The sequence below is a fragment of the Apostichopus japonicus genome, chromosome 15, assembly GCF_037975245.1.
Source record: "Apostichopus japonicus isolate 1M-3 chromosome 15, ASM3797524v1, whole genome shotgun sequence".
Classification (NCBI taxonomy): domain Eukaryota; kingdom Metazoa; phylum Echinodermata; class Holothuroidea; order Aspidochirotida; family Stichopodidae; genus Apostichopus; species Apostichopus japonicus.
In genome coordinates, this window is record NC_092575.1 from 23,456,525 (window position 1) to 23,481,674 (window position 25,150).

General features: G+C 36.8%; 1 protein-coding gene across 1 annotated transcript; it reads left to right on the top strand.

Moving 5' to 3' along the window:
- Window positions 1–54: 54 nt before the first annotated feature.
- LOC139981247 (adhesion G protein-coupled receptor L4-like) lies at window positions 55–23,162 on the top strand. The gene is made up of 13 exons (XM_071993474.1): window positions 55–647; window positions 8,939–9,057; window positions 9,447–9,597; window positions 10,079–10,204; window positions 10,508–10,542; window positions 12,698–12,844; window positions 14,240–14,612; window positions 15,402–15,613; window positions 16,984–17,157; window positions 17,844–17,962; window positions 18,601–18,863; window positions 19,919–19,988; window positions 20,983–23,162. Exons 1-13 carry the CDS (start codon window positions 545–547, stop codon window positions 21,446–21,448), a joined length of 2,358 nt encoding a protein of 785 aa, XP_071849575.1. The 5' UTR covers window positions 55–544; the 3' UTR covers window positions 21,449–23,162.
- Window positions 23,163–25,150: the final 1,988 nt, after the last annotated feature.

Genomic DNA, 25,150 nt, shown 5'->3' on the forward strand with positions numbered 1-25,150 from the left:
ACAAACCTACTGTGACGTCATCCGTCAACAAACCTTTTAAATAAATGACGGAAGGAAAGAAACAATCATATCGTACCAGTCCATATAGATCAGCGGGTTTACCAGTTGCTGTACGAAGAAGCTTAAAAATCGCCAAGTCTTCTGGCAATGTTTTTGTTCTAATTGCATTTGAGTAAAAGCGTGACTTCAAACACTTTCCATCTCTTCGACACTAGCACAAGTCCAGCTTTATATAATTATTTTACTAAGTCCTTCAGAATTGCCTAAGTACTTTTGTAACAATCATACAGGTATATCATACATATTGATATAAAATATATATATGTTGTGACGTCCTCAAACGTTGACCTACAAAACAGAAGGTACAATCTCCTGGACAATATATATAACTGTCACGTCCAAGATTACACGATAAGCTTGTTGAGAGTGCGTGTGTATAGTTCGTTAATAACAGGGTACAAGGAGTTCGTCGGAATCTTTTTGGGAATTGGAAGGGTAGACGTGTTTGTACACAGCGTTTCAGAACTGTTTACAAGTTGCAATCATGAAGATTTTCGAAGACGAAAAAGCCAGTTTTCCCTGGAAAGTAAGAAGCCCACTGGTCTGTATCATCGGCTTTGTGCTACTGTTAATTCTGAAAAACTCAGGTAAGTTAACTCTTCTGTTCTAAGTTAAGTTTGTTGGTTAAAAATCCAGCTTCTGATTCGACCCCTGCATATGTTATACCAAACTCGGTAAGGAAAAGCAACTTACGTATTACGGTAGTGAGGTAAACGGTAACACAAGGTAGGTAGACAATATCTTAGTCGAGAAATTGTTACTTCAGATTAGCTCACCTAAAGCTGTTTTTTTGTATTTGAAAGTCATGAAAACTTCATTTTCTTCGTTTGCCATTCATCATTTATAATAAACTTACGACTGAATCAGCCGATTCTTATGGCTTTATCAATTAAAAATGATTCTTTATCAGTTAAATCTGGTAAATGCGTTAATCATTTAAAACTGATGTGTGTTATAATTTTTTAACATGGGTTACATTATGACCAGTCGCTACTGACGAGGATTTACCAACAGACAATACTAAGCACACAAACCTATATGCATAATGATTGACTGGACTAACCAGGTTACTCTAAATGTTTCGCGATTAAGGTCGTTCACATTTTTACAGAAAGTGGATGACACTTTACTGCAAAACGTTTAATATATGCAATTTGAACCATCTTTACAAGATATACTTACTAGTCAAACATATAGGGACAGTTGTTAAGACTTCTAACCAGTCATTAGCTGAAACAGCCTTTAAGTATATGAATTCGTCTGTTAGTAACTTTTCCCCAGTTTAGCATCTATTGACAAGTCTAACATACGTTACGGGTGTTATACCACACTTCATTTTATACAGATTAACGGTTATCTCTTATTCACGTAACAAACTGATCAAGCCATGCACACTGGGTGATTGAATTTAGAAAGAAATATTATACAGTATTTAATATTTTCAATATAGGCATTATGACAAACCCTTCAGGTGATGTGTTATTACTTATTTTATCCATCTTGTTAGAGTAACACCAACTTAAGTATAGTACACGTACTGCTCATTGTATACTACGGTCTGCACTTCATTGTACACAGTGTTAACACATAAGAGTAATTTAAGAGAGTACAAATCATAGAAAGCTGCAAAGGTTAAAATTATACTTTCACAACCGTAACAAACCACATAACAGTTGTACTTCATAAGGCAAGGATCAACTTTAGCCAATTCGAAATTTGATGTTTTTTATACTCATAAATATTCATACTCATAACTCATTGATCCCTCCCCCCCCCCTCCTGTCGGCCCCATCCGTAAATCCTAATACTGACTTTTATTGAGTCCGTATTCCAGCATGGAATGTTGTCTGCTATCCTACTCGCCCTCGTGATTTTGAAGAGCCTACTCGTACTCGGGCCTATACCTATAGGCTCGGTAGCATGTACATTTTAACATCCTCGTACTCTCACCCATAATGTATAGTACTAACATTTGTACTCTAATAACATGGGATATGATATGTTTGTACTCATCGTACAGAATGTCTGATACTCTATAAGTCTGGTCTGAAATTTACAAGATCACGTTACACTTTATAAGATGTGTACTACTTCCGATATGTCAATGACCTTGTACAATGTTAGTCTGTACGAAACCACAGAGTTCGATGTCCAATATATTCAAGTACGAGTACAAAACCATATGAATACGTGTTAGGCCTACCATGGAGCTATAACCAGATAGCTCCATAGGCCTACTAACTTAGTACTTGCAGTATCCAATGTCATGCTTGCTTGTTCCATAGATGCAACGCACAACCAAATTTAGGAAAAACTCAGACTTTTTATGGCCTTAAATATAACATGACAAGGACAAATGGTGTTGAATATCAACCAATGTGTGTGTTGTGTTGCTAATGTGAAACTAAGCGAAACTGATTTGGTTGAGTTACTAGAATTTATGTTAAATCGAATGGATTAGTATTTAACATTCTGCTGTGCACTGAGAAAGCATACGTCATCGAACATTCCATCGAAATTAGCATATTTTAAAGCTGAATAGATTTGTAAACAGGCATAAATATTGCAACATTTACCTACACTCAGTTTTTTCTTAGACGCTGACACATCAAAACTAAAATTCTACGTATAATATCATCCTGTGGAAAGAACTGACCAAATTCAAGAAGGAAATATTGCTAGAATTTTAATATTTAATAGTATTTCACTTTACACATATATTTACAACCTAAGCTTCTTGACTTTTCTATACAGTTGTATTCAATCGTAGAGAGGTGTATATGGACTATATATGCCTTTACAATGCAGTACAATTATAATCGCTTGCCAGTCTTTCTTAGTATGAAATATGTGTTATTTAAGTTTTGGCCCATTTCAAAATCTTACAATCGCAAAATATAACAGAATATTATAGCTTTTTGTATACTATACATCGTGAATGACACAAACACAATATACATGTGCTCTTTTATTGACATGTCGTGTCAAATTATACCCGCAAAAAAAAAAAATTCATTGACTTTCTCCATGCATATTACGGGATCATTCAAACCTGAAATTGCAAAAGATAAGAAAATACTGGTATAACTTATATACTTGGAAAGGAATACTTACTGACAAATAAAGACCTAGTATATATCATAAGCAACGATAAATTTTCACTCAAAAACTTATGGAACTATTATTACGGGCTGTTATATTCAACACATTTGAAATATTGTAATACAGATATTGATGACGGCATCAGTCATAATTTAGTTTAAAGGTTGATGATTCGTACCTGACGGATCATCAACAAATAGTAAATATAGATACAGATAGTAATTAAAGAAACAAGAGGTTTTAACTAGAGCTTAGGAAAAACTAGAGCTTAAAGGATTGGTTCAGGTGTTTGACACAAAAAGACAAAAAGAACAGTGAAGAAACTACCATGATAGCATGCTCTGTTAAAGAGATATGACACTTTGAAGATATCAAAATTTCTTTGAAAACGACTGTTGTAGAAAGACTAACTGTGAGGGTGTGACGTCACATCCTCACTTCCTTAACATTTGTGAATATATTTCCGTAAAAATTATTTACATTTTTTAACACATTTGAAAATAATTTAATCAAAAATTCTTCAGATGTTTAATCTCAAATACTTCCTTTGACAAATATGAGATCTCCTGACATATCTTTTGGTTGAAAGTCATGAAATCTCACTAAATATTTAGAGAAAAAAAAACAAAGACTTTTCATGAATGTGAGGATGTGACATCACAGCTAGTCAGATTTCAGCAGTTTCTACACAATCTGATAAAACTTTACACTTGAATATCTCTTTAACCGAAAAGATATTTGAACAGTTTTTCACCATTGTGTTTCTTTTATTGTCCTCTTTCATATAACATAAACATTTATGACAACTGAACCAATCCTTTAAAAGGTAACGTGGTGACTTGATTCAGGTTTTCAAGATTGTGTATGTTTTGACAATTTACCTTCACTGACTTTTTCATGTTTGCTAATAATAGTTGTACCAGAGGTCATTGTCTTAAAGTCCAAAAGTCACAAAGTAGGATTAATATTCGGCATAACTTTTTTATCTAATAGGGTTGTGAATGAGTGGAACGGTTTGCCTGAGAAAGTTGTACTTAACAAATAGTATGAATGGGTTTAAGAATGCTTTGGACAAGCACTTTAAGCACTGTAATCGGGTCTGAGTGTTTGTTTCTTCAGCTTTTTTTTTTCTCTCTCCTATAGTGTCCTTGATTGGGACTTGAGTGTCACTCCTGATCCTTTTTTTGTACTAAACTAAGCTAACATAAAAACAGAAAGAGAAAAATCTATTCCAACTGTTGTATTTAGCACTATGTTGGGGACGATACATATATTAAATGTTTACATTGGCCACTGAGATGATTAGTCTTGATATATTACTCCAAGAAGAAACTAGAACTGATTTTAAAACTGTTCTGGTTTTGCAAGATATCCACCTTTATACCTCAATCTCTGGAATGCTACTTTAATTATTTTTTATAGATGATGACGTCGGATCCTTTGTGCAGGCATAAATGTTTTTTTTTTTGTCTTATAAATTCTAATAACTCAACCAAATCATTTTAACTTCAGATAACCAACAGAGTAACACCTTTGGATGGCATTCAATGCCTTAACAAATTTGTACTACATCGTAGTAAAACAAAATCCAGTTTAGCCATACAATTCTTGTTTGCGCTTTGAATTTTTGGTTGCATATGAGGAATGGTCTGCAGTATATTGGCCTATAGAATCTAATCACATTAAGTGATTTACCTTGTATTGATCAAAAGGTTATAAGTTAACTGCACGGTTTAACTTCACACTGTTTTTTCAAATGCAGGATTCTTTATATATCTCCCTCAAGATTTCCGATACAGCTTTGTAGTCACTCATACTGATGCATATAATTTCCGGGTTCGCATCCGTTCATAACTTATCGTGTCACATAGCATTGTTAGTCTATAAACATAATAAAAAAACGCTTAGACTGAAAAATTCAATATGTATCTTAGATTCGCTGCATTTTCCCCTCGCTTCATCGGCAACCCCTGCAGTATAATTGTTAGTATATAAAGTTAATGAACGCTTAGCTTGTAGATCCAGCCTGCCTTCACAAGTGTTTAAGATATCATATCACCCAATAAAATATATTCACTGGTAATTAATATATAAACTTTGATAGTAATTGATTGCACATCGATTAATAGTTAGTATAGATATACAAACATCAAATCACCTTGTGGCAGTAAAGTATAATAGACTGTGAGATTCAATTGGGAAAAATAGTCTTTTACGGATTGTTTTTTTACGGTACCTGGCTCACGACCCACGCGGTGGATGTTTCACGTACCATAGTTTGGGGAAAGTGAGCCCACTACCGAGAAACTATTAGTCGACTCTTCTTTGTATACAAGAATCGGGGCTGAATGTTTGATTTTCATTCATAGTAACCCGGTAAATTGTAGATAGATATAGTTCGCATAGATCATTGCACCATAATTTGGAGTTAATTTGATAGGAAGTGAATTATTGTTATATGACAAACAGATAGATACTTTAAAACAAGAATCAGGACTACCTTCAGCTCCAGAATCACGTCACCGGAAGAAAGTTTTAAATCTTCCTGTCCAGGTACTTAGCGTTCACGTTCCCTTTACAGAGCGTTAACATCCCCTGTACAGAGCGTTAACGTACCCTGTACAAAGCCTTAACGTACCCTGTACAGGGCGTCAACGTCCCCTGTACAGAGCGTTAACGTCCCCTGTATATACAGAACGTTCACATTCTCTATACAGAGCGTTCCACTTGGCCATCCAGAACGTTCACGTACCTTGTACAGGGCGTTCACGTCAAACCCAATCGAGACACATTATTGCTTTTAAAGACGGGGTTATCCCTTTTCGTCTGCCGAAGAATCCATTACTTCTTTGAGATAATATCACTTCATTTCTGTTCCTAATACTTGCCGTATGTAAGGATATTGATTTGACCTATGACCTTTCAAACACGGTATTAGAAGACAAAGGGAATGTTTATATTAACCATCTGCAGTGTATTGAAATTATATTAAGTTATCAAATGTCTGTCAATAGCAATGTCGCAGTGTGGGATAAACACAGTGGAAATAGGTAACGCATGTCGTCCTTAACGACCACAGAATAGCCCCTGCCACTACACCTGCCCCTTCCCCCACCCACCCCCAAATCACACTTTGTAACAACATTGCAACATAGTGCCACGTAAACTCTTCGCATTCTCGATTTAACAGTTATATGCCTACAGCTATGACTACACTACTGAGAGTGGTTCAAATTGTGTTCTTTTCTATCAGCTATTTTTTTTAGAGGGAGGTGGGGGAGTAATTTTATTTTTGTTTTCAAAAACAAAAACCATTTGTTGTTTTCCTCGTTGTGGTATCTGTTTTGTGTAATTTGTGTAATACAGTAGGTTTCAAAGGTGTATCATTACGTGCTTCTTAAATTAAACAAAAGAGGATGTGGTTTTTACAAGTAAAAGGGGAACGAGAAAAACTCGGTCGTCGACTCTGGTGACGTAGAAGCGACCATTTACCATTTAAATAATAAATTTAAACTGTCTACGTTTCGTTTGTCAAATAATGTTATCTCCATGGTATGTCGAGACTGGTGATAATTGATTTTTACAGAGCTGAATTACGTACTGTTTTACGTCTATATAGTACGTAGGCTTTTAAAAAATATTCCATCATGTCATCTCGGAAGATGCCATTAGTATACCCAAGCTTGGAAATTATCTTCACTGCTCTTTAACTTTAAACAGTGAGAATTCACTTTTCGAGAATATCTACAATTATCTCTGTTTATAGATTGTGATATCAGTATTCTCCTCAGAGTGAACTCTGACATCTCTCGATTGAACGCTAAAACGTAAAATGCTCGCTAGTTTAGAGCGGAATAACCATGAATTCTCTGTTTAGTGAGAGTGAAATTCGCTCCCATTAAGTCGTCGTCCTGCAATGAATTATATGATTTTGAATTATTAATGCATCATCCATACGTTCATCGCAATATAGTGCAGGCCTGTCTATAGAATATAACATACAGTGCACTTCACTCTAAACTCATTACTAATTTACCATGTTTTGTTTATACCCTGTGAAGCTTGTAAGCTATGACCTCTGATATCTTATGTTTACCGTTAGTGACCTTGAATGGAGCACGTAGTAAACATACCCATTGTTTGTTTTTTTTTACATTCTGCAGGCATTACCAGATCGAAGTTAAAGATTAGGACTGCAGATAGTATCATCACACTACCATTATTTCTTACAATTTAATTTTAACCATTGCATGCTTTGACTTTTAAATCCACGTCTATAAAAATGTGGAGTAGTCCTCCATTCTCCCATCCCATCCCCGCTTGCTAGTTTGTTAACGCTACCAATCTAGGCCACAATGTATCTCCTTGAGTAAAAATGAGACTATAGCTTTAGTTTGGTGACCTTTTTGGCGTTCCTTGCTTTATAATTATTGAATGATAGTACGCTGCATTTAAATTCCCCATTGACTTACACACTAAATCATAATAGTAGTGTAGTCTTGAAGTCCTTATAGAAGTTCTCACTAGCTAACGCTACCCATCACTGGATAGGTGACAGATTGGCCATCATGGCACCTTCAAGTTTCCGTATCATGACCATGCACTGGTTTGCTGCGATAGCCCGAAGTTTTCGTCACTTGTAAACAAACCTAAATTACTAAATTGTAAACAATATTCGTATCATACTCTTTGAAGGGCTTAAGTGATTGGTCTAAACTTGCCCCCACTATTTGCATATCATATACTTCCATTCATGCGGCTCGCTGTATGTTGTTGACATTTTATTGGCGTTCCTTGCTACATAACTATTGAAAGATACATCGATATTGTAGTCGGGCTATTGGGCTCGCCTAAAAAATGGGTCCCAGTATGTCGAAAAATTTATTTCTACATCTCGGAGACTGGCAACGGCGATGTATTAAGTTATAAATATATTATATATATATATACATATATATATATATATATATATACATACGTATATATCTATATATATATATATATATATATATATACATATATATATATATATATATATATATATATATATATATAATGAGTAGGTTGGCGTCTATCTTGGCGCAGAGTGCTCTATGTCCATTGGACTTGTCTGAAGATCGCAATAAAGCGTGAAACTCCGAGTTACAACTACTAGTGTTCCACTAGTCTCATCTAGTATCAACATATATATATATATATATATATATATATATATATATATATATATATATATATATATATATATATATATATATATATATATATATACATATATATATATATATATATATATATATGTATATATATATATATATATGTATATATATATATATATATATATATATATATATATATATATATATATATATATATATATATATATATATATATATATATATATATATATATATATATATATATATATATATATATATATATATATGAAAATCGTAATGAGTTGGAAAATCAAGAACAGTGAAAAAACTTTCAGCCTCCACCGGGATTCGAACCACGGGCCTCCCGCTCTGTACGCGGACACCCTAACCACTAGGCTATGGACGCTGATATATATATATGATATATATATATATATATATATATATATATATATATATATATATATATATATATATATATATATATATATATATATATATACATATATTAGTTATTGCGGGTCCTGGCGAAGTCCAAATGGAATATATCACTTTATAAGTTTCCGGACCGGCTGTTCGATTGATATAAAGATTTTTCTTTCCTTTTTTCTCTCATCAAGATGCTCTTGAAAAGGTCGCGTGTGAACGGTATCAGCTTATCATCTCGTGTGAAGTGGGAGTAATCAAGATAGAGTATGCGTTATACGGAAGAGATAATATTTTTACATGTCCTCCAGCGGTATGTAAAGATCAGGAAACCATACTTGAATTATGTGTCTGGATGGTCGACTATTTTGAAAACATTTTTTTCACGTCATAATATATGTTCAATTGTATAACATCTGGTCGGGCATGTCATGCCGGAAAAGAAACCGTTCTATATTTCCATCCATAAATACAAGAAGACGTGTGTGCATTGATGGTTAGAGAGTTTCTGAGATTCCATGTTTCATCAGCGAGGGAGAAGGAAGGAGGGGGTGGGGGCTAGACGACGGGGACCGGTTTTCGTGCTGTCATTCTAATTTCTACGTTATTCATTGTGTCATACTATCGTTGCACTTCTGTGAGATGCCCCAAGCTGCTCAAATGTTATACTTAATTATTTTCTACCTTTCCATCTCTTAATAGTTTAAGAAGTGCGCCTCAACACCATCAGCATTGAATATTACGAGGAAAAAGTGCGAGAAAAAGACGGATTGTTCCGTATTTGCTCATAATAACGTTTATGGAGACCCTTGCTCTGGCGTATCTAAGTTCCTTAGGGTTCAGTACACCTGCCGTGAGTATTAACTTGCAATCCCCTTCCCCAACCCCCAACCCCCCCCCCCCCCAAAAAAAACCCCAATAAAACCCCGCTCCACCCAACTCCCTCTAACGCCCTCGAAAGGTCTTTACGTATAAGAAAGATTAACACTTTCACACCAGGTGTATTATGAACTCCATGTATATGTACCATGTATATGTATACCATATATGGTAGTATGTAGGTATTTGTATATAGAACGTAGAACTAAAGAGGTCTTCTTCAACTCTGCAATTAATATCATAACGGGGTACAAAAAATCCTCAAACGATATTAACAACATGAAATGATTTTGCACAAAGAAAAAACCAAACGTTTGTATTTGATTTTGAAATTGTGTGTGTGAATAAACATAGAAATTATAATTAGAGATAATGTAAAAGAGACGAACAACTTCTTTTTTTCGTCTGATACCTTTATTTTATTTACTTTTTATTTTTAATATTTTCTATATCAGTGGAGCTAAATTGTACCAATTTTGGCGACAGATGTTCTGAGAATGAAACTTGTAAGGATGTCGATGGAGATATACAGTGTCTTTGTCCGGATAATTTCATGAGAGACGAAAACGGCGTGTGCAGCGGTACGTATCTTACTTTATTTACATGTTTACATGTTTACATGTTTATCTGCATGTAACTTTATTGACGTAAACATTACATATACACGATACAGTCTGATGATGAACTCCCACAAAAGAAAAAATAATAGAAAGAAAAAATGCTTACTTGGAAAGTTGGACGGCTTATGTCTGAGGGTGGACTGGGGAAGGAATGTGTTACAAGAAACTTGTGGATATTTCCATGCTCTATTATGTTCAGCGGTGCACGCTGATGGTTAAATAACACTGTTTTATTTCTTTTTTTCCTATCATTTGTTTATTTAGAGATTCGTGTCAGAACAACGGAAGAAATTTACAAGGTGAGTTTATAACTTAGATTATGAAATTAACTCATACACAGCATTGGCGGACTAAGAGAGTGTGTTGAGGACCTGCTTCACATACCGTTTCCTTGGTGACCCAATGCCAAATAATACATATATATATATATATGCAAATATCAGTAATCTCCATGGTGATTGATGATTAAAACGTAACTTGACAGGTTTGACTATTCCATTCATAACACATCGACTGAAAGTTAGTAAACAACAACAACACACACGCAGTCACATAATTATCAAACTAAGGAAAGCAGATTTCATCCAAAGCAGTGTTCACTTGTGGATCACCTTTGTTTAATTATCCCCCCACCCCCACCACCTAACGACGCCCTGAAAACCATGCGATCCATGCTTGGGTCGCGACCCGTAGATTGGGACGCTTGGGTCTGAAGTGTACAAAGGTGTGCAAAACATAACCAATGTGAATTGAATATGGTTTACGACAAATTGAATAAAACCATGAAACACGTGATTGACATTTCCAAGTTTGTACCATCGACTATCGCATCCAGCATGCACAGTAATATGTGCTTGACGTCAACCGATGAGGTGAACAAGGATGTTTCAACGTAATTGCCTGCTTAATTATCGGCAGAACTTTGATCAACGATAAGACAATTGAGGAAAGTGCTCCACGCAAACTGCGGCAAAGTGCACAGAGGCTTCGAGAGCAAGATTGGAAAGTTATGTTAACCCCTTTTTGCACTCAACCCGAAAAGTAAGAATACCCGATTCTGCATCCCTTGTTTTCCCGGCTCCCTATTTTACCCCGATCCCATGTGCTGTAGCCCCTGTCCCTCCCCTCCCCTCTCCTCCTCACCTTGTGTCGTCGGCCTACATGAGCAACTGAATTCACTAAATGACCGAAGAAATAATATGAAACTGTGGACCTGTATAGGAGCTATTTGTGATAGGATATTTCAACAATAACAGATATGCAATCCCTACGTAAAACTTTATGATTTTTTAGTTGCAATGATAATATAATATTTCCGTCATTATTTGTTTTTACCATTCATATAAGGCTATCAGGATTGCCCTTAAGTGTAGTACGTTAAACTATTTCTAAATATTTAACCAATTTCTTGCTGGACGTTCTGAGTCTCCAAATTATTTCTCAGACATTGTGCAGCGGGAGAGTTCTATGACACATTTTAAAGTATCAATGACTGAGGCAATATGCATTAAGTATGGGCGAGTAAAGTGTTTGATGCAATCTGAACATGGGTGACTTTCCAGCATATTTAGGGGGAATACCGATGCCCTTTTTTGTTGTCGCCCGCGGATTGGATACAAACTGTTGTGCCCAAGCCATTTTACCATACTGACAATGTTCAATTGATTTGAATTTTCTTTCCGTAGAATGTGCAAACTAATGAGTTATATAAAGGTGAAATTTGAGAGTTTCTGAAGTTTGCTGAAAGGAGTATCAAAGTGTTAAATGTACTAAGAGATATTATCAATTTACATATTTAGACACTTAACAACTTGACAAGTTTTACGTGTGTTTTACGTGTGTTTTATATGAATTCAGTATAAGCTATACCAGCAACTTCTATGTCATTTCTTTCTAGAAAATTTAGCACTGTTTTTGTATCATATATAAGATAATGGTATAATAATACAAAACAGAACGTTGGAATCAACCATATGCGGTTAAAAATGGAACATAATTATATATATTCTCTCAAACAACTCCAAGATGTAGACTAGTATCTATGCGTGTAGTTATAGATTTCCATGCATGCATGCAGTAACTACCAAATCATACAGACATATTGGGGATTCCGATTGGTCGAATGAAATGATCATCAGTCACATCTTCCAGGCACCTGTCTCCCTCCCTCAACCCCGGAGATCTTAACAAAGGAAAGAATTTGGGAATCGTATGTACAGAATAACACACTGTGTCTCAACAATTTTCATTGAGACCATATGCAGAACAGATGTACGAACTGTTTGCATCCTCAGACGTATGAAATAAAGGATGATGGAGACCCCCCCCCCCCCCTCCCCTATTCATCCTGAACCTTCATCCCCATCATATCTGAATCAATGCGTAAACCAATGCATGCTTGGACTGCTGTGGTAAATGTTTGCAACTATTTCCATTTCTATATTTCTTTAACAGATGAATATAACTGAGACAAACGTCGTGTTCATTCTTACGAGTCTCTCATTAGCGTCTGACTATCCGAATTTCACATCTATGGAGATATTAAGATTTCTTGTAGAAATATTTGAAAGTATCGTTCAGCTAAATGCCGTCTCCGACGAGGTATGGTGTTACCTTTCACTTATCATATGAGTAACATGTTGAGATATGCAGTTCCGGACTGCTGACTTGCTCTATAAATTTACGTATATATGTACATCATGATGGTGCCTGCAGTACCTGCTAAAGTTATGTTTATTAAGTTATTAAGTATATATGTTACCGTGATGGGGGAGGGGCATGCAGTACCTATTTATGTTACCAGTGACGTGCACACAATATTCAAAAGGTGTCCTGAGTAACACTGATTTAGTTATGAACGTTTACGAAATACCGTAGCTGAACACGGGGCAGTGGTCTGTTGTTTTCTCCGACTTTATGTAAAAAATTCACCCAATTGAAGTTATACCCCGAATCGACTGTGGGGATGGGGACATGTCCAACCCAGACAACCCACTCCCGGATTTGTGTACGCCACTGTATGAAAAGATAGAGAGATCATAAGAGGTCAATTTTTTCTCTTCTGATGATCATTGGACGAATAATAACTGTCCCTTTTCCTTTTGGAAGTATGCCCATCCAGTCCCCCCGATCCATCCACCCCACCGCCTCCCCTTGTGTTCGTATATTAGAAATGTATGTCATTTTGTCATCGTTATGTATGATTTAAAGAACCTTACTTGTGCACAAACCGTGAGAGGTATAATCTTTTAACGTTTTCTTACACTTACATCGCAGATGTGACTTTATGTTTATTGTCTGTTCCACATGTGTACAAGAATTTGGTTGGACAATGTTTTTGCTTTTATTGGTAGCGTGAACCTTTGCACTATTTAATAAACTCATTTTGGGAAAAGTAGATTTCTTTGAAGGAAAAGCGATGAGCTTTTTTAACGTAGTTTCCTTCAGGAACATTATTCGACCTTACCTAAACTACTCCTGCTGCTTAAATGCATCACTGGCGTTCGTAAGGGGGCCCCAGGGGCCACATCCACATCCACCCCCTTCCACACCCCACCCTCCTGTCCATCATCAGTCGGGTGAAACGTTCAACCAGGTTTTTTTAAGTTCAATTGTATTTATTAGCATAATCTTGCTTTGAGAGCTAATTAAGCTAATTGCTATCGTCTAATATGCCTCAGAATGCTTCATTAGACCAATAAAACTTCGATTTATAATTTCTGAGAGAGGAAAACCAGGGAATCGCACTCAATCACCCCACAACCACACCCCTTTTTCGTAACATTTTGGATCCGCTTATAGCCCGTCAATAAAGGTTCATGCTTCATGCCTCTACCTAACTCGTCGCGGGGAATTCTGTTCCTCCCCACCCACCCACCCCCACCCCCTTCCTCCCCACCCACCCACCCCCACTACACCCACCAGTTTTAAATCCTGTGCACGTCACTGAAAGGCATCTGCAATTAATGAGTCTCAAACATCTGTTTTTCGACCCAGATCACGACCGCTTTAGTCCAAATTACCAATGACGTTATGAATATCAACCCTGATATTCTAGAAGCTGTACCAGAAATTGGTCGTATTCCGCTGTTGTTAGAACAGTATGCTATGAATATTCAAGAGGAGGGCAAGAACGTCACAGTGACGGTGGATAACGTAGCCTTGTTTGCAACTCTTGTCAGCCCTTCAACATTACGACAAAAGCTGACATTTTTTGACATGTACAATGTCGTCGATGTACATAATGCTACGGAAAATGATAGGGGCCTTACAGATGCTACAATTGGGCTCATGACTGGTGATCTCATGGAATTCAACGTGACGTCATCTATTACGATGCCAGATTCCGTGCTTATTAAAATTCAAAAAGGTGATTATCATTTAGTGACTATAGAATACATTGAAGAAGGAGAAGAAGATAGGTTTTCTTCTATATGTCATGCGGTGTATGCTGCATTTTAATATTCAAATGTGAGATGAGGGGACAGGGGACGCTGTTCTTCCCAAGTATCTTTATCACATGCATAGACTATGAGAATACTTTGCATTTGCGTCTCCTAGCTTTGGAGGGTGGGATGAGGAGAGGGGGGGGGTATCACAAGTATATTTATTATGATACAGATATGCTTAAAATCCCACCAAAATTTCAAAACGTAGCCCTATGATAAACTATCAAACACTTTTTATTGAGAGTTTGTGAATTTTCTTATTGTATGTTATTCATAATATTGTGTCCATCATCAAACTGAACAAATTAGTCTTTTACAAACATTAGTTCCACCATCCAATGATTTGCACGGAATTGACACACTACATGTAATTCTTCTAATTTTTTGGACTAATTTGTTGAATTTTCTGTCTATAAGTCGAAATTATGCCTGTGAGACGCAACCCAACCCCCATATTGGGCTCATATTATAAGTATCTTTGCGAAGAGGAACCATGGACAAAATTCCAGGCATTGTGCAGTGTGAAGGGAGACTAAATTTGCAGTATTCACTAAATGGAATAAGATTTTACTGAGCTGTTTGGCGATGTTTTCATGACTTTCATCTCTATCATAATTATGAACCTATAATGATGGTAGGGTTTGTGCCTCTTTGAAGGACAAGCAAACTAAGCTCGTGTAAAAGGATTTTATGTTCTAACATCTTCCTAGATATTGGAAACGTATCAGCCATCCCGCTAAGCTTCATTATATTCAACGACGCGTCATTGTTTCCAATGACGTCAGTAACAGAAGACTTGGAAATTAACGGCGAAGACTTTATGATCAAAACTCAGGTAATCTCAGCGTCGGTTGGTGAAGAAACTGTGACGCTAGACGATTTACCGGAGAGTGACCCGGTGATCATACGGTTGCGGTTATTCGTAAGTATACTGCATCAATTCCTGCACCGTTTTCGCATATTTTGATACATAGCACATAATGTAGGAATAACAAATCCTTTGAACATGAAAACAAGTTAAAGGCCCTTTTATGTTAATAGTAAAAAGTTATATCCAGTACAGAGGTGTCCGATTTACTAGTTTCCTTCCAGATGTCAAACTCTCTAACATTTGTATAAGTGATTGTAAAATCTGTAGGAAATTGTTGAACCGTGAAGTATACACATGAGAAGTGAATAATTCTTCCATTACTTCCAAAAGATCCATGAAATATGTAATCTCATCTACGGAAAGTGTATATTCCCGCCCACATGATTAGAAATTTGGGACCATGAAAAAGTTACACCTAGCTTGCTTGACCTTCGAGGTAAATGAACCTTGACAAAACTGTATTCTTGTAGTTAGTTATACGTGACTAGTCCGAATCAATTCATCAACGCAGTTTAATGTTCTATTATACGTTGTACCTCCGTTCATGTTGCTACTGAAGGGACGTGCACCGAGGAGGGAAGAGGCCAAGGGTAAAATATTGTTAATGCCATGATGCATGGACACTAGATTACTACCTTTAAATCCATTAACATTAAATCCATTAACAATGAATATAAAAATTATGCAAATGACCGTCCCATGACTATCATAATAATGATCAATCATTGAGTCGACGACATTTAACCGATCACCACTGGGTGTGTGCACATCTTAACTTACAAGATTAGAACAATGGTTCAAACCCATCAACTAATGTTTATAGAATGAAAGGAAAGTATAACAAGTGAAATAGCGCCCTCAAATTTTGTCATGTGATCACCACAAACGTAATATTTCCACGTATAGTCTCGTCGATTATTTAGCCCCAAATTTGAACCAGAAACTTCATTTGCAATTGAAAACTTAGCGTTCCTATAAATAGTTCAATAAATACAATAAATTCCAAATTAAGGCTTATTGTAAGACTTCACATGATTATACATGGGCACTATACCTTTTCAGTTGAACCACTGTACGTGTAATACTACTAAGCGTCCAGCTTGACCATTGGAAACCTGCTAATTAAAAGATCGGCCTCTCCGGCACCAGATCGGCAGTTCAATACCAAACTTCATCGCCGAAAAACTGTAATGTACACATTCTTCGCGTAGCTGTGTACCGTATCATGGTTCAATATGAACACCTCAGACATTTACAATTCAGTGAGATTCATCTTTGACATTCTTTTCTTCGGAATGAAATCAGCTGTTGTTGTGACGTCAGTCACTCACTTTTCTTAGCGTTTCAAGGGATAAAGCAACTGAAATATCCCCGGTCTTACGCTAAAATAACCGATCTCTCTTAATTGTTTTGAAATACAGATAGAGGAAAATGTTACCCTTGGCAGTTTGGAACGAAAATGCGTTTATTGGCGCTACAACGACGTCACTCGGCTTGGAGAATGGGCCACAAATGGTTGTAGGGACGTTACGAAGAGCGGCGATACCCACGTGACCTGTCATTGCAATCACTTGACAAGTTTTGCGGTTTTTGTTGTAAGCTCCAAAATTACTAATATATTCTTACCAGTGGAGAACTTTGCACTTCTGTAAAGACCTAGACATACTGACCCTATCGTGTACTCAAACCTTGACTACGTAAAACCTGTCAGTTCATAGTCCATTCATTCATGGCAAGCCAACAGGGACATAACGTCTGTCTGTTGAAAATTCGACAATGTGTCGTCGAAATTCAGCAACGCGATAAATGCGATAATATTACAATGTGATTAGTTACGAGAACGTTATCACAAACTGTATCAGTGGCGCTATGGCAGTGGGAAGAAATAGTTCAGTTACCGGTTTGTTACATTGGAAGGATTATAGACCCATGCTACGGTTGTACAATCCGCATTTTAACCTTCTCCAAAATCAACAGTATTTATAAGCACAGCCTTTATAAAAATCATTGATTCACATCTGGCACTTCCATAAAGATCTATGCCCCAAGATAAATTAGTAGGGGAAATAAATAATTTTCTTCCCCCACCCCTTCTCCCACCCACACCCCTCTATCTTTGAAATCCTGCGCACGCCACTTACATGTGCTGTACCGAAGTATAACGTCATTAACATACCTCTTATATAGTATATGCTTCACATCTTTAAGTTCATGATAATAGTCTAAACATAAGTTGATCTAACATGATCTAGATTAATTTATTTTAATTCATTTGTTACAGAGAGTAACAACAGACGACTACACCGCTCCACCATTCGCTATTGACGTCATCACCAATATTGGTTGCGTCATCTCCATCCTTGGTTTAATCGTCTGCATCCTCACCGGTGTCTGCATCAAGTAACTTTTCATGTTTTTTCTCAGAAGAGATAAGAAGTAGGCGGTATTTCTTCTAGTTATTGTTGAATTTGTTGTTGCAGGATACATGCGACGATCCAGGTCCTCACGAATTTAGTTATTAGCAAACCTCGCATGTTCACCAAATTTATAGCCTAAATATGCTTCAGAAAGCATCATTTAACGTCTTTTGTCTAGGAGAATATCCTCACATCCCCTAAATGGCAGTCGGACTCAATCACCAGAAGGCAACACCCCTCTTTATTTGTAGTAAATCTGCACGCATGACCAACGTATATGGAGAGTGTTTTCCCATCGTTTGACCATACAATTCCACTTAGTTAACTTGATTTTGAAACCTTGTGATGCATATACGTTGTTACGTCAAGCGTACCAATTAGCTTTCAAATATGAATTCTATGCCGAATTTCATGAGGTGCAGAAATCGGAAAAAAACGGTGCAGAAATCAGTAAGCACTGACTTCCCCCCTCATGCTAACAGTCTTCTCAAGGCGTAAAAGTTCCAATTCCTGCTACTCTTTGTCACTTTCGGTGGTCATGCACTGTTTTTCCTAATTAATTTATGGGCGGAGTGAAAGCAAAAGATCATGTTTATTCATTAACTCTTTACCATATTAAAGATCAGCACGAAAGAAACAGCTAACACAGGTCCATGTCAACCTTTCCTTGGCTCTGGTAGCGATGTATATTACATTCCTCCTTGGAGTAGATGCTACTAGTAATGCCAGAAACTGTAAAATCATCGCAACTTTGATCCATTTCTTCTGCCTCTTGTCAATGGCTTGGATGTCCGTCGAAGCCTTCAATATGTTTATGTTTCTCTGGCTGGTGAAGAGAAATAAGATTAAACATTTGGTGTCTTTCGGGATGGCGTATGCTTGGGGTGAGTATATACTTTGTCTATGAACATGAATGCATGTTCGCTTTTCGGCCTTTTGGCTAAGATCATATGTAGTATCTGTTCCCTTTCGAGGGGAATGGTGATACACACCCGTCGATGATCACACAGTGACAGTCCCGATGCAAGGAGACTGGGGCTGAGAGCGGATCGGTCGTTTTGGTAGTTTGGTTTTCGTGCCCAGGTTCTTTCCTGGGCGACTTTTTTTCTTAAAAAGTATGAGCATGAATGCGTTTGATACGAAATGAGAATCACATTATGTACATAGTAACTGAAATCTCTTTCCCCGCGAGGCTGCAGTCACGTGTGCAGTCATGTGTGAACTTAATTAATCTTATTCCTTTAGGCAGAATTTATATCTTGTTAGGTTTTAGTCCAAGAAAAAGATATTAAGCGCTACGAATGTTTCTACAGCTGTTCTGGTTTTCAAGATAATCACTTTTAAAATTTGCTACATCTCGAATGCTCCTTTAAGACTAAATTTGATGATGACGTCACCTCCTCGGTTGAAGGCCTAAATGTTTAATGTGGATCCATTGTTTTACTAATTTTAGTACTCAAAACAGCCATAAAAGACGGATGCTTCCCTGTTGCATCTGAGGAACTGACTTACTTGTCTGTATATTAGACTAAGTAGTCCAGCCGATTTAACCAATGAGCCACGGATGTTTAAAGAGTCATTACCTCAAGAAATATAAAAAGGTTATAGAAATATAATCCCGGCTGATAACAATGTTTATTAACGGTCTACAAGCATATCAATATTAATTTTTTGCCTAAAATCATCGTTGAACTGCTTTTGCTTTTATCTTTCGAAATGCTTAATATCACTGATTTTAATGTTGGCATAATTCTGAGGTCATTCCAACAGCTAGGATAAGAGATATTTTATCCGAGTTTATATTTGGTGACAGACCTTTTTCTATATCTTATGCTCCAAAGATTTGAAACAAACTGCCTGAAAGTAGAAAGATTTTTCCTTTTCAGGGTGATTTTCTTAAATAAGGACTTGACCAAATATCGTTTTGTTTTTTCTTCAGGAATATCTCTTTCTGCTGCCATACTGGTATTCTTCCTTGACTCACACGACTATGAGATAAATACGGATTAGTGAGTAGCAACAACAATGCATTTGATAACCACAACATTTGCTATAAAATTCAATAAATGGTCACCCATATAGTAACAACCTTTTTTTCTGCCAATTTCAAAATAACCTTGCTAAGCTGTTCGCATGTCTGTCTGTCTGTCTGTCTCGTTATTGTCAAATTTAACATTATTCAATGTCCGTGGTTAATCTGGAGGGTGAGAACCTGAAGGAAATGATCTTATAAATTGTTTCTTGTTTTGCCAAGATTTGCGGGCAATATTGCCGCCAAAATGGGGAAGTACAAGACATACCGTATATATATATATATATATATATATATATATATATATATATATATATATATATATATATATATATATATATATACGGAGAAAGCGGTCCTATAAGCCTCATCGTGTGAGAAGGTGTCATATTGATATCAAAACTAAGACTGACCAAAATGTAAGCTATTGCCAGGTATCTATAGATCGGGCTACCGTGTACCGTTTGACACAAATACATCTATTACTAACATTATCATCATCCTCTCCTTCCCCCTCCCTTACACCCAGTTATGAGAAGGGGAGAAAAGCCCTCAGCATTTTCTTTTCTGTTTATGCAAAGAACAAAGTACCCAATTGGTCCTTAAAAGTAACCATTAGTTGAGACGTTGTGAACATTGTAATTAGAAAGTGCTCTTTGGTTGCAAAATTAGCAGAAAATAGTCATGAAAAAGTAGTTTTCTTGCATAATATTCAAACACTGGAATTTGTGGTACAGAAACGTAATAGAGGGCTCATTTTGTCGGGACGTTCGGGACGTTCGGGACTGGGGAGATTTTGCGGTTTGCTTCCTCGAATCAAGGTCACATACCCATATGCCCTTCGAAATGTGTTCCTCTCCCCCCCCCCCATCACCCCCCCCCCCATCCCGCGTACCAGCTTGAATCTTCTTCCGCTTCCTTTGGTTATATATAACGGTGCTTATTAATGTTATAACAACTTCTTTTCAAAGCTGTTTCCTACATCCGGGCGTTCCGTTCTACTTTGGTTTCCTGGCACCGATATTTCTTCTCTTTTCGTTCAACGCCGTCGTCTTCATCTTAATCACGTACCGCGTCAGCTGTCGAAACATCATCTTCTCAGAAGGCAAAGCCAAACGGAAAGCTGAGTTGGCGAGGATCAAAGGACCAATCCTCTTTTGGATTCTTCTGGGACTTTCTTGGATATTCGGTTTCTTATCTGTTGCGACTACTAGCACCATTCTTGGAGTCGTCTTTTCGGCATTATTTTCAATATTTCTCGCTTCTCAGGGAATATTCATGTTTTATGTCCTGGCTGTAAATAATCCAGAAATTTCAGAAACTTTCGGTAGATTTAAAACGTTTTTCGTAAAACCATATGCGACTCATACAACTATGGTGAGGACATCTCATACTACATCCAATGATACAAGTAATAAAAAGGAAGAAAATGTATGAAAGACATAAATATACAACGTCAGTATTAAATATTTCAACCAACTTTAGTATATCTTTTACAAAGCCGATTGCCAAATAGTGACATATATCCTTGATTTACTATTGCATTCACCGTAAGTGTTTTGTTTATTATGTTTATTGATCATTTAACCTCGCAAAGTTTGTACCATTTTTTTCTGGCATATTTCCAAGTGTAATATCTGTATACAGCATTTTAATTTTGTCATACATATTTACAGAACATTGTAACGGTATCTATAAACTCTGGCCTAAAACTTGGCGATTTGTAGTGAACACAAGTCCCCCCCCCCCCCCCATATCAATGACTCATGGATTTATCTTGCTTTTACACAACCGCAATTTCCAAACCCAGTGTAGTAAGTTGTCAACCACCACATTTTCCGAGAGGTTTCTCAATCTGTCAGAGCAGTATGAAGCAAAACCTAAAGTTCCTTCACATTCCTTCATTATAATTATTATTATTATTATTATTATTAGCCTTTTATTTGACGAATGTGAAATATTGAACTAGAGGGTTGTGTGCTTTCCCCATCCATCCATACATATAAAGTAGCTTGTCATGGGAAACATGAGTATAAATATGAAGGAATTTTATTGCTGACCCATGGTAGTTTGTTGCCGAACTACATTATGACTTGGGCATGACGTACATTCAAATATGTATTTCATAGAGATATTCTGTGTGGTATGTTGAATTTACGCATTTGACATTTTTTTTTTGCATTCATACATTTAAGTAAATTGTTATGTGAAACATGAACATTATGCAGAAACATTTCTTTGCTGACCACGGTAGTCAGTTTCTGTACGTAATGATGACGTGGGCATGACGTACATTCAAATATGCATTTCATAGAGATATTATATGTGGTATGTGGTATTTACGCATTTGACAATTTTTTGTATAAAAATAATAATTCCAATCCTCTATCTCCGCCGGCATTCGCTTAAGAGTTCGTAAAATAACTGCTGATTATGATAATTATGTAAACAAAAATATTTTTATTAAAATTATTATAATTGTTACATGATAACAGTCATAATGATATGTGTTATTATACTAGGAGTGAGATCGTGGCGCTGTCAGACTGTTAGCATTTGTACTTATACGCCAGTGTACAAATTAGATGCCACAAATACATTCACAGTGGTTCATGTGTTTAGATGCAAAAAAAAAAGTAAGATTAACAAAATGATCAAAACATATCGTTATTACACAGACAGTGACCTAACGTAGGGTCCCCTCTCCAATATTGGTCTGCCCTTCCCACCCCCACCCCCAAAAAGGAAAAAATGTTAGATTTTATTTTATAGAAAATAGGTTTTACCTGCCCCCTAATAAAGCATTGCCCCACCCTCTCTCCACCCCCTCTCCACCCTTCCCCTAAAACTTAGCGACTAGCATTTGAAAGCATAATCCTTCGAGAAATTTATACTCTTAATTCTTAATAATTTCTTCTTAATTCTTAATAATTTCTTCTTAATTAAATGATGTAAGACTGCAATTGATAAAACTAAGACCAACTTCAGATTTTCTTTCAACAAATGAAGATTAATAATCGCTTTCATATACTAATGATTTTACTCAATGCGTAAGAATTCTTCGCATGTCTCATGCAGTATTTTTAAATTAATATTGATTACATATTAAAATGTTTTAAGCCTCAAAGTTAAATAAAAAGTATAAAAATAATACTGCATGGCTCCTTTATTACTTTGAAACTTGAATGGTCAAGTTCAAGGGCGTAGGAACCGGGTGGCTGGGGGCGCCAGCCCCCCCCCCCCAGTGAAAAATATGGAGGGGCGGAAGTATCATTCCGCCCCACCCCCTCCCCCCCCCCCCGCTTCGCAAGTCATAAAACCCCTTTTTCATTTCCAAATGAGAAAAAAAATCTCATTTGGAGCACCAAATTGCATCTAAGGCCATGTGAAAAAGCAAAATTATATACAAAATGGAGTGGGTGGGTTGAAGTGTTAGCTCACTGGAGTGTTAGCTCAGTGGTTAACGCCGGTGCCTTCCAATCATAAGGTCCCCGGTTCGAGTCACTCCAAGATTAATGTATGTCGTCCAGTTACAGAGTTGTTGACAATTAACAATTCATAATCATGGACGTTAAATTTGAATGTAAGAGACTGACTTTGGTCAGCTTGCGGCTTTGATAAGCCAATGATGGCTTCTTCGCGAGTTCCTGTTTGCAGGAGGATCTAATATACAAGTGTGCTATATTGCACCAAATTGTATCTGAGGCCACCTGGAAATGCAAAAAAAATCCAGGGGGACACCCCCTCCCCTTAGACCACACCCCCAGGCCGGCCATCAGTCTTAAGCCCCCCTCCCACTCAAAAGTACCTTCCTACGCCACTGGTCAAGTTAATGAATTGTTATGGCATCTACCATAGCTATCTAATAGTTTTCTAAATGTATCCAAATCGGAGGCGAAATTCTTCTTTCAAACTCAAATCATACTAAAAGCTCTCTCCACGAAGAAGCTTTGTCATGCTTTAAAGCAAAACGTTTGATAAGGTCAGTCGTTTAATTGCTCATTTGGATGTGTTATTGTTATAGCTTTACGTTTGTAAATAAATTAGACAATCGTCATATAATAAAGACAAAGTATAAAATACCGTCTAATATTACTTTTTAATTGTTTGTGATCCTTATAAAATCACTTCTTGCTTTCGAGTTTTCAAAATATAGTCTCAGCCTTTTTCTTATTTCTAGTTAATGGAAGAATGTTACCAGTTTGGAGCAGCATATACAATGTGGCAAACGCGCAACCGCGTATATTCATGTGAGGCTTTAGCTCCCAGAATAATAGTAGGCCCGGTCAGCCTCCCCCCCCCCCACCCATCCAACCCCACTGGGAGAATGAATGTTTCAAAGTAATCCACGTGATATATAGTATTTAACAATGTAACATGTAGGTTTGGTGCAACAGGAGAAAATCTTCCACATTCGATCAAATGTAGCACTAGTTTGTTTCTAAGTACCCACCATGTTGGTGGTTATGCCCCTGCAACGTATAGGATAAGTAATGAACATGTACATCCTATATAAACTAAAACTGGTTAATTATTGCACAATTATTGCACAGTTATGCATAGTGGGAGTGTTATAACTCAGGTTTTCAGGGAGTGTTAGCTCAGTGGTTCACGCCGGTGCCCTCCAATCATAAGGTCCCCGGTTCGAGTGACTCCAAGATTAATGTATGTTGTCCAGTTTCAGAGTTGCTGACAATTCATAATCATTGACGTTAATATATGCATTTAAAGAGACTGACTTCGGTCAGCTTGCGGCTTTGATAAGCCAATGATGGCTTCTTCGCGAGTTCCTGCTTGCAGGAGGATCTGAAATAAATACATACATAGTGTGGACACAATAAATCAGTTATTCCTAAAAATAAAAATAAAACCACCTCCCCCGTAACCCCCCGTACTTATTAAAGCAGATTATTCAAGTATGTTGCAATGCACATTGAAATATGGGATTCATCGAAACTGAATTGTTACATTCAGGATCACGGGAGGGTGAACCTTACTTGAGTTTCACTTACTTATACAATAAATACAATAAACGATTACGCATTAAGCTATAGAGGATTATACAAACAAAAGCAGAATTTCTGGCAGAGTGCAACAGTATAATTTTATATGATAACATTTTGATTCAACCGTTACGGA

Bases quoted from the DNA above. Each gene is read 5' to 3' on its own strand.
- LOC139981247 (XM_071993474.1), top strand. From the start codon at position 545: ATGAAGATTTTCGAAGACGAAAAAGCCAGTTTTCCCTGGAAAGTAAGA. The intron at 15,614-16,983 runs GTAAGTATACTG...TTTGAAATACAG, and splicing joins TCATACGGTTGCGGTTATTC to ATAGAGGAAAATGTTACCCT. The intron at 17,158-17,843 runs GTAAGCTCCAAA...CATTTGTTACAG, and splicing joins CAAGTTTTGCGGTTTTTGTT to AGAGTAACAACAGACGACTA.